We start from the raw sequence: 9,197 nt of genomic DNA on the forward strand, positions 1-9,197 counted from the left end.
CAGACGCGCGCGTCCGGCCTGCGCGATGGTGCTATTAACGCCGCTCGGCCGGGGCCTGCGCCGGGAGTGGGGGGGCCGCGCGGTCGCCCGTCTTGTAAATAGCCAGAACGGGACTTGCGGCGAAGGCGACACGCGACTCTGGGGGCGGCGGCCCCGGACACCATCTCGAAGCAGGAGAAGGCGGGCATCTTGGCGGCGGGGGCGGCAGCGGCTTCCCGGGGCTCGGCGGCCGCGCTGGGCTGACACTCACCGGTCTCGGGCTCTGGCGCGCCGCTGGCGGGTCCGGGGCTCGGCGGCCGCGCTCCCCGCCCCTGTTGCTCCAGGCCCCGGGCCGGCCTCACGCGCACCCTCCTCTCTGCCCTGTGCCCCCAGCTTGAGGCGTCGGACATGCTGAAGCCGGGGGACCCCAGCGGCTCGGCCTTCCTCAAAGTGGACCCAGCCTATCTGCAACACTGGCAGCAACTCTTCCCGCACGGCGGCGGCGGCGGCCCGGCCCCCGCGCGCGGGCCTCGCACTCCCAACCTGAACCCCAACCCGCTCATCAACGTGCGCGACCGGCTCTTCCACGCGCTCTTCTTCAAGATGGCTGTCACCTACTCGCGCCTCTTCCCGCCTGCCTTTCGCCGTCTCTTCGAGTTCTTCGTGTTGTTGAAGGTGACCGCGGCCCCCACCCCGACCTCAGCAGCCGGACCCTCCCCCCGGCGCTGCGACCGCGTGCGGACCCCCGATCCCGCCCGAGTAGAGCCCGCGCCCGAGCCGGGACCTTGCCACCCCCGAATCTACACCCCGAGACTACCCGGGTCTCGGCGCGGCAGAGGCGCCTGGTCCCCTTGCAGGGGCTCCTGGCCCGCTCCAGGCCGCGCTGGCCCCCGGCTTCGCCCTTCCTCCCGGCCCTCCTCTGGCAGGCACCTCCTCCAAGCCCTGGGACCCCGGTTATGCCCCCCGGGTCTTCAGCCCACCCTCCTAGGCCCCTGCTCACCCAGAACCCCAATCCTGACCTTCCTGCAAACGGGCCCATCCCAGGCCCTTCTGGACACACCCCCACCCACCACACCGTAGCCCTGGTCTCCATTTCCATCTCCAGCTCCTGCTTCCCATTCTCCTTGGTGCCTCCCACCTGGCCCCCACCCCGGCTCTCTTCTGAGCCCCCCCAAGGAAATATGACCTAGCTGAGGTCATCTCCTGGTTAGTGGCCGAGTCACCACCAGTCGCTGTGCAGAGCTTAGCGCGGGGCGGCTCGGGCTCTGCCCTGGCCGGCCTCTCCGCTGGCAGAGATTTAGCGGGAGTTTGGCTGGCAAAGTACTGGCCCTGCCAGGCTCCTGGAAGACGGGTCTCGCTGGGTGCTAGCTGAGCCCCTCAGAGCAGTTAGTCTGTGCAAGGCCCTGGGTTTCTGAGCAGAGAGGGGTCCCTGGACCCTGGTGGGTCTGAGGGAACCGAGAAATGGCCCTTTGGCTTCCCATCAGAGTGCGCCGCCCGGGCCAGGGGTGCAGTGGTCGTGGGGTGAGCTTTGGGGTCCTGTCTGCGGAACAGGGACTGATGATGCCGGCCCCGGCGTGGGGTGACGGGCGCTCCCAACTCGGTGAGACTGGCCTGTGCGGTCAGGCCCACCTCAGCCTCCTCAGGCTCAGGAGGCGGTTCAGTGCCCCCAGAACAGCACAAGTCTTGAGAGGAGGGAGTAGGGCCGCGGGATGGAGGTTCTTTACCAGCCCTCGGGGTTACGGACAGAAGCTTCCAGTGTCACTTGATTTCCAGGGGAGAGGAAGCTCTGCTCTCAGAGGTGCTCGGGGCCCCTGGGGGCCCCCAGAGCTCAGCCCCCGGGCCGTTGGCCCCCACTCTGCCCAGGGGCTTGTGGTGGAGGGGGTTGATTTGCGCCAGCCCTACAGCTTCCACATCCAGGAAGGTCTCATGCAGGGGGACTGAGGGCGAGGGGAACCCCAGCTCTCCTCTCAGCGTGGTGCAGCCTGGGGAGGGGTCATCCTTCGCCACCCTTCCCAGCCCCTGGTGCTGTAGGCTGGGCGCCTTCGGTTTTCCTGCAAAGGGGCCTGGAACACCTGGCTTCCTTGCCCCCGTCCACTCGGCTCCCTGTGCTAACCCAGAGACGGGACCTGCGCTGACCTCAGGTGGCTCCTTCCCGTGGTGCTGGGCCCCTGAGCCCATGGCCAGCCTGGACTCGCCGGCCACTCGCTGTGCTTTGGGTCATTGGAGGGGCCCGTCGCAGTCCCAGGGCCTGTGCCGGAAGTGAGGCCCGTGCCAGGTGTTGGAGGCCCCCTGTGGCCTTGGCTTCCAGCTCCGCTCTGCTGGTGACCCTGAGCCCGGGCAGCAGGACCGCTTAGTCACAGAGCCGCTGAACTCTGGACCCTGCTGGACTGAGCCTGCAGCCCCTGAGTGGACACGTGGGGCGGGGCGTCCTGGCGCATCTCTCCCTCTGCAGAGTGGGGGCAGTGGGGTGCCCCCGGGCCCTGAGGATGAGGAGAGGACAGAAGGCTCCGTCCATTGATTTCGCTCCCTGCGCGGCTCTGCGCCAGGCTTGGGCCCAGGCAGACGGGAGACGGGTCTTCGTAGGCCCCTTGGAAGAGGGGCACTTGAGTCACATGGGGTCAAGAGGTTGGGAGGCTGGTCACCAAGGGCCTGTTGAGGGGCCCTTGGGAGGAGCAGCCCTGTGTTCTGATGACCGTCTTGCTCGGCGATGTGGAAACTGAGGCCCAGCGGGGTCAGGCCCTGCCTGGAAGGAGGAGAGGCCCCACCTGGGACTTTGGGTCAGGAGGTGCTGGGGTGCTGGACCCCTGGGAGGGTCCCGGTCATGTGATCGTGCACAAGCCCCCTCAGTTCACTCTCCTGCTGGCCAGACGGGTCATCCCGGCCTGGGCCGCTGACTTGCGGCCTGTTGCTCTCCTTCCCTGTCCCTCTCCCTGCTCCTCCCTGCTGGTGTGTTCGTCAGGTTTCTGGCCCAGCTCCACCCTCCTGGCCATGTGGCCTCCGCCCGCCTTTCCTTGGTCGCCTGTGCAGTGATGGCAGACTCGCGTGTCCGGCTGGGCCTCGTGGCGTCGGACTGAATCGTGCGTCAGCACTTCCTGTGTGTCTGGCATTTGCTGCGCTGCCCTTGCTGGCCCGAGAGTGGCCTGGGCACAGCTCCAGCTGGACAGCAGGCCTGGGAGCAGGCAGTGGGTCCCCCTTGCCCACCCCTCGGGCCGGAGTCCCAGCCAGCTTCATAGCTCCCTGTCCATCTGGTGACCCGAGAGCCAGCGCTGGCTGGCCTGACGTGGCCTCCTCTTAGACCTCACCGTGCCCTGAGCACTGTCTCTGCGGCGTGCCATGCCGCTCACGGAGGACACGCAGCGTAGGTGGCTAAGACGGAGCTTCTGGTTATGATGTAGCTGGAATGTGGGGTGGGCTCCCCCCGTTTCATGCTTGACCGAACCGAGGACTTAGCAGCGTCTCAGAGTTGGGGCCTCTCCCCGTGCCCAGGCTCTGTGTCCCCTGATGCCAGCGGCGCTGGCCAGCCTCTGCCCAGTCTGCAGGGGGGCTCCTTGGGGCTCATCCGTGACGGACGGCATGGTCCCACCCTTTTCTGGGACTCAGCAGGGCGTGGGAGGGATGGCCCTGGGGGCTGGCCTTGGGCAGCCCAGCGCCCGCTTCCTCAGGGCAGGGCCTTGTATCTGGTCCCTCCCACGGCTTTGATGGTGGCTGCGGGGTTGGTGTCCGTGGCCCTTGCCTGGGGGACGGGGTGTTTACGGCCGGCTGTCAGAGTGTGTTGGTCCACTGAGGGATCACCCCAGTGAGTGAGTGGGACGAGCACAGGGTGCAGCTGTGGGCAGTGTTTGGGCCGAGGGGTGACACCTGCCATCGGGGCCTGTGCAAAGCAAGCCTTCACGGTGAGGATGGGGTGCGTGGGGGAGACTGCCACCTGGGTTGGGGGCTGCTCTCACGGTGACTGAGGGCCCTGGCGGCCTGTGGAAACCGCCGCCGCCTCCGTGTGCAGATAGGCAGCAGGTGTCTGGGCCGGCTCCGGGCGCTGAGGGCTGGAAATGCTGTAGCTAGTGAGGGCAGGAGCCCTGGAGGGCGGGCAGGTGGCCACAGGGCTGTGCGCACTCAGTGTGTCCAGTAGCTGCGCCCAGTAGGCCTGTCCAGCTCCCAGGCGGCTCACGGCCGGCCAGTGGGCGCTAGCGGGCGTCCGGGGGTGTCCGGGGCTGGGTGCGGCCTCCCGGGCCCCCGCCGACCGCGCCTTCCTCGCAGGCCCTGTTTGTGCTCTTCGTCCTGGCCTACATCCACATCGTCTTCTCCCGCTCGCCGGTCAACTGCCTGGAGCACGTGCGTGACCAGTGGCCGCGCGAGGGCGTCCTGCGTGTGGAGGTGCAGCACAACTCCAGCCGCGCACCCGTCTTCCTGCAGTTCTGTGAGGGCGCCGGCCGGGGCGCCTTCCCCGGCTTGGCCGTGGAGCCTGGCCTGGAGCTGGAGGACGAGGAGGAAGAGGAGCTGACCATGGAGATGTTTGGGAACAGCTCCATCAAGGTGGGCGCGGGGCAGAGAGCGGCGCCCGGTGGCCGCCCGCTGCGTGGGGGGGGTGGCTGGACCTCGCGGCCTCGGCCACGCCCACCCGCGCCCACCCGTTGGCAGGGCCCGGGTAGGCGTAGAGCGGGGGCTGGTGGGCAGCAGACTTAGACCTGTCGTGAGGGGATTGGCTGGGTTCTGGGGGGACCCAGAGTGGGGCGCCCCCACTGCCTGGACTCGGGATAGGCACACAAGGCCCTGGCGTAGCTGGGGTGTTGGCACAGACCTCACCATGTGCCCCATGCTGCTTGGGCTGTGGAGCTCTGCCCTGCCCCAGCTTTGGGGCACAAACCCTCCACTGGAGAGTTATTGGGGAGCTTGGTATTGAGGTGGAGACCTTGATTGGCCCTGGGCAGCAGTTCTGCCCCAGAGGGAGAGGACCTGGGGTAGAGTTGGGGGTCACAGTGCTGGCCCTCCTGTGTCATGGCCTGCTGACACTCTGCTCCCTGGCGCCCCACAGTTTGAGCTGGACATCGAGCCCAAGGTGTTCAAGCCGCCAGGTGGCGCTGGCAACGGCAGCCAGGAGCTCCCCTTCCCCGAGACGCCCAGTAAAGGTATCAGGCTCAGCTACGTCAGGCGTGGCGTGGAGGTGGGCAGGTGAGGTCACCTCGGGTCTCACACCTGCCAGAGGGACAAGGGTCTGAGCAGCCAGTCGGCACTGCCTGGGAGAGTGACAGCCCTGCCTCAGTTTCCCCATCTCTCAGCATGTGAGGCCATGGGGTGCCCTCTCTGGGCCCCTTCTATGAAGGGTGGGGGCGGGGGAGGTGCCAGGGCCCCTGCAGCTTGAACTACACTCTGCAGAGCCAGCCCTGGCCCTGCTCCCGCGGCCAGGGCCACTGCTGACGGGCCTGCCGTGTCCGTGCCCGCAGTGTGGCCGCAGGACGAGTACATCGTGGAGTACTCGCTGGAGTACGGCTTCCTGCGGCTGTCCCAGGCCACGCGGCAGCGCCTCAGCATCCCCGTCATGGTGGTCACCCTGGGTGAGTCTGCGGCCGCCCCTCCCGTCTCGGGGGTTGCGGGCCCCAGTTGGGTGCACGCCCAGTCACGTGCCCACCCACAGACCCCACGCGGGACCAGTGCTTCGGAGACCGCTTCAGCCGCCTGCTGCTGGCCGAGTTCCTGGGCTACGACGACATCCTCATGTCCAGCGTGAAGGGCCTGGCCGAGAACGAGGAGAACAAGGGTGCGCCGCCGCCTGGGCCTGGGGCCGGGGGGGGGGGGCGCCTGGGGGGGCGCGGGCCGCGCTCACTGCCTCCTCCGCAGGCTTCCTCCGCAACGTGGTGTCGGGGGAGCATTACCGCTTCGTGAGCATGTGGATGGCACGCACCTCCTACCTGGCCGCCTTCATCATCATGGTCATCTTCGTGAGTGCGGCCGGGCTGGGCCGGGCCGGGCGGGGGGCGGGGACGCGGGTGCCCGCCCGGCTCACGCCTTTCACTTGCAGACCCTGAGCGTCTCCATGCTGCTCCGCTACTCCCACCACCAGATCTTTGTCTTCATTGGTGAGTCTTCCCTCCAGCCAGCTGGCCGGGGGGTGGGGGGGCGGTTAGCTGCAGGCCCCCGAGGCCCCCGCCCATCCCACCCCGCTGCTGGGTGCCTCAATCGTCTGCCCGCCTGCCGCCCTCTGCCCGCAGTGGACCTGCTGCAGATGCTGGAGATGAACATGGCCATCGCCTTCCCTGCAGCGCCCCTGCTGACCGTCATCCTGGCCCTCGTTGGTGAGGACCCCGCCCGACTGGCTTCCCCTGCCCGCTCCGTTCCCCCCCAACCCCGCCCGCTCTCCCCGCAGGCATGGAGGCCATCATGTCGGAGTTCTTCAACGACACCACCACGGCCTTCTACATCATCCTCATCGTGTGGCTGGCCGACCAGTATGATGCTATCTGTTGCCACACCAACACCAGCAAGAGGCACTGGCTGCGGTAAGTGGCCGTGGGCGGTGGGGCGGGCAGGTGGCTCCCGGGCCCTCGGCCGCAGGCGGGTCCGGTCAGCGGGGTCACCTGTGCCTGCAGGTTCTTCTACCTGTACCACTTTGCCTTCTACGCCTACCACTACCGCTTCAACGGGCAGTACAGCAGCCTGGCCTTGGTCACCTCCTGGCTCTTCATTCAGGTACGGCGCCTGCCCTCCCCGGGAGGCGGGTGCCCCAGGGGCCCCGGCCCTGCGCTCCTGACCCAGTGCGCCCTCCCCTCAGCATTCCATGATCTACTTCTTCCACCACTACGAGCTGCCCGCCATCCTGCAGCAGATCCGCATCCAGGAAATGTTGCTGCAGACCCCGCCGCTGGGCCCCGGCACCCCCACGGCGCTGCCAGACGACCTGAACAACAACGGTGGCCCCCCAGCTGCTGCCCCTGACCCTTCTGGCTCACCCCCTGCCCTGGGCCCTGGCTCTCAGGGTGCTAGCGGGGGGCCCGGGCCAATGGCCGCGGCGCCCAGCTCCCTGGTGGCTGCGGCTGCCTCAGTGGCTGCGGCCGCCAGTGGTGACTTAGGCTGGATGGCAGAGACGGCTGCCATCATCACCGACGCCTCCTTCCTGTCGGGCCTCAGTGCCTCCCTCCTGGACCGGCGGGTCGCTGGCCCCTTGACTCCTAGCGGGGCGCTCCCTCAGGTCCCCCAGGACAGCGACCCCCTGATGCTTGACACAGCCCCCCCCGCCACAGGGGTGAGTGGGCCTGACCCCACGTCTTCAGCTCCAGCAGACGCCCCCTCGCAGGTGGGGTCCTGAGACAGCCCTTCAGCTGAGCCGCCTGTCCCTGGCTACCCTGGCCCACGGGGCCGACCTGGCTGGATCCCTCGGGTCCAGAGACGGTCCTGGTGGCCCTGGGGCTGCCTCGGGTGGTGACAGTTGTCACTTGCCCAGACGGCAGGCTCCTCTGCCCCAGGCGTGGGGCCCACCTGAGGCATGTCCTTACCCCGTTTGTGGCGAGCCCCTCAGCCAGCATGGGATGAGTCTGAGCAGGAGAGGTCGGGGCGCTACAGAGGGTTACGAAAGGGTTGGTGCAAGGTCTGGAGCGAGCTGCCCCTGAGGGCGGCGCGGGCAGTCTGCGCTTGGAGGCCAGTCGGGCTTCCCGGGGTCTGGTCGGCTGGCCCAGCTGGTGCTCTGTCACGCGCAGTGCCTTTTCCACGCCCCGCCCCACGTGTGCGTGCCATTGCAAGGGAACGGGCGGCCAGCCCGGCCACGGGCACGGACGTGGCTGAGGGTGCCAGCATTGGCAGCAGCTGCTGGGCACGCGCCTCCAGCCTGCACCAGCAGCAGGGCCGGCGGCCACACCAATCACTCGAGGAATGCAGAAGAGCGCTCATTCCACTCTATTTAATTGCAGTGTACAAATTGTGTTTGTATATAGAATAAACTGTTGACCGCGGCCAGCCCGCGTCTTGTTGGGGGGGCGGGGTGGACCTCGGCTCAGCTGCTGCGGGGGCAGGGCCGGCCGCCTCCCGGGGTGTCTGCATCACCGCACAGCCCCTGTGCTTTCGGGGCGGGCTTGGAGCAGGCGCGGCGGCCGGTCGCAGGCGCTGTCCCCCAGCTGGGCCAGCAGCTCCCCGCGCCTCACCAGGGCCAGGCGCAGCCGCTCCCGCGCGCTGGAGATGCGCTGCTCCAGCTCCTCCAGCTCTCCCGGGGGCGGGGTGCTTGAGGGCAGGGCGGCAGGTGGGCGGCCATTGGAGCAGGGCCAGGGGGGCCCTTCCGCCCGGCTGCCCGCGGCCGCCGACGGCTCCAGCAGGAAGCGCACACGCCGCTCTCGCGCCACGGTCCGGCGCACCCGGGTCCAGCCGCGCTCCACCGCAGGGGCGCCCGCCGAGTCCTGTTGCTGCTCCTCGGGGCCCCTGAGGACCCTGGATGGGAGGGGCCTGGCCGTTGCCCCCCAGCGGGTGCTGTGCCCTCCCCAAGGACCCCCTCTGCCCTTCGGGGTGATGGTCCCAGAGGAGGCCGAGGTGATGCGAACGGCGGGCATCTGGCGGGCCAGGGGCCCCTCGGGTGTCTCACCTGGACTCGGGCTCCTGCGTGTCAGGCGGCTCCGTGTTGAGGGCGCGGTGGATTCTCTGGAACACAGACGGCCCGCGCGGTGAGGGGTGGGGAGCCCGCCCTGCCGCCCGCCCGGCCTGGGGCCTCACCTGGCTCGTGTGCAGCCAGTACTGCAGCCGGTGCCCCCTGCGGATGCGCGGCAGCACCAGGCGGTAGAAGATGTGCTCGCCCAGGGAGCTGAGCAGCGCGCTGCCCAGGCCCAGGCAGAGGAGCACGAAGAGCCCGGAGAAGTGGGAGATGCCCATCTGCAGCGTCTGCGGGGACACGCATACGCCCTTGACGTCACGGGGGCCCAGTGCTGGGAGGCGCGAGCGGTCTGCGGGCTGCCCAGCTCCCTGGGGCTCCATGTGTTGGACGCGGGCCAGGGGCCACGGAGGGCGCCGGGGCTGGGTCGGGCTGCACAGCAGACCAGAGCCCTCGGGAAGGGCCCGCGCCCCCCGCCCGCGCGCCCACCGGGCCGCACCTCCGTGACGATGGCCCGCTTCCCGCAGGGCACCATCTTGTACCACTTGTCGTGCAGCAGGTCGATGAAGCCGGAGGACTTGTAGCGGCTGATGAACTCCGACAGGTTGGAAGTGAGCGGCGAGTTCTGGGGGAGTCCGATGCCGTAGCCTGGGGGAGG

The 9,197-nt window shown here is 68.8% G+C and overlaps 2 protein-coding genes across 2 annotated transcripts in view; one reads left to right on the forward strand and one right to left on the reverse strand.

Moving 5' to 3' along the window:
- Positions 1-7,917, forward strand: part of TMEM259 (transmembrane protein 259) — an 8,676-nt gene extending 759 nt beyond the window's left edge. The window contains exons 2-12 of the mRNA XM_004688934.2: positions 373-654; positions 4,234-4,509; positions 5,009-5,102; positions 5,418-5,528; positions 5,609-5,731; positions 5,812-5,912; positions 5,993-6,050; positions 6,183-6,266; positions 6,338-6,470; positions 6,561-6,660; positions 6,743-7,917. Coding sequence (XP_004688991.1) covers positions 373-654; positions 4,234-4,509; positions 5,009-5,102; positions 5,418-5,528; positions 5,609-5,731; positions 5,812-5,912; positions 5,993-6,050; positions 6,183-6,266; positions 6,338-6,470; positions 6,561-6,660; positions 6,743-7,276 — 1,896 coding nt within the window. The 3' untranslated portion in view covers positions 7,277-7,917. The remainder of the gene's footprint in view (positions 1-372; positions 655-4,233; positions 4,510-5,008; positions 5,103-5,417; positions 5,529-5,608; positions 5,732-5,811; positions 5,913-5,992; positions 6,051-6,182; positions 6,267-6,337; positions 6,471-6,560; positions 6,661-6,742) is intronic.
- Positions 7,918-7,988: 71 nt separating this feature from the next.
- GRIN3B (glutamate receptor, ionotropic, N-methyl-D-aspartate 3B) overlaps positions 7,989-9,197 on the reverse strand; it is a 10,847-nt gene continuing 9,638 nt past the window's right edge. The window contains exons 7-10 of the mRNA XM_012729431.1: positions 9,039-9,187; positions 8,665-8,829; positions 8,537-8,592; positions 7,989-8,385 (exon numbers count right to left, since the gene is read on the reverse strand). Of these exons, the coding sequence (XP_012584885.1) occupies positions 8,004-8,385; positions 8,537-8,592; positions 8,665-8,829; positions 9,039-9,187 (752 nt within the window). The 3' untranslated portion in view covers positions 7,989-8,003. The remainder of the gene's footprint in view (positions 8,386-8,536; positions 8,593-8,664; positions 8,830-9,038; positions 9,188-9,197) is intronic.

The sequence above is a fragment of the Condylura cristata genome, unplaced genomic scaffold (genome assembly GCF_000260355.1).
Source record: "Condylura cristata isolate star-nosed mole 26May11 unplaced genomic scaffold, ConCri1.0 scaffold00025, whole genome shotgun sequence".
NCBI lineage: Eukaryota > Metazoa > Chordata > Mammalia > Eulipotyphla > Talpidae > Condylura > Condylura cristata.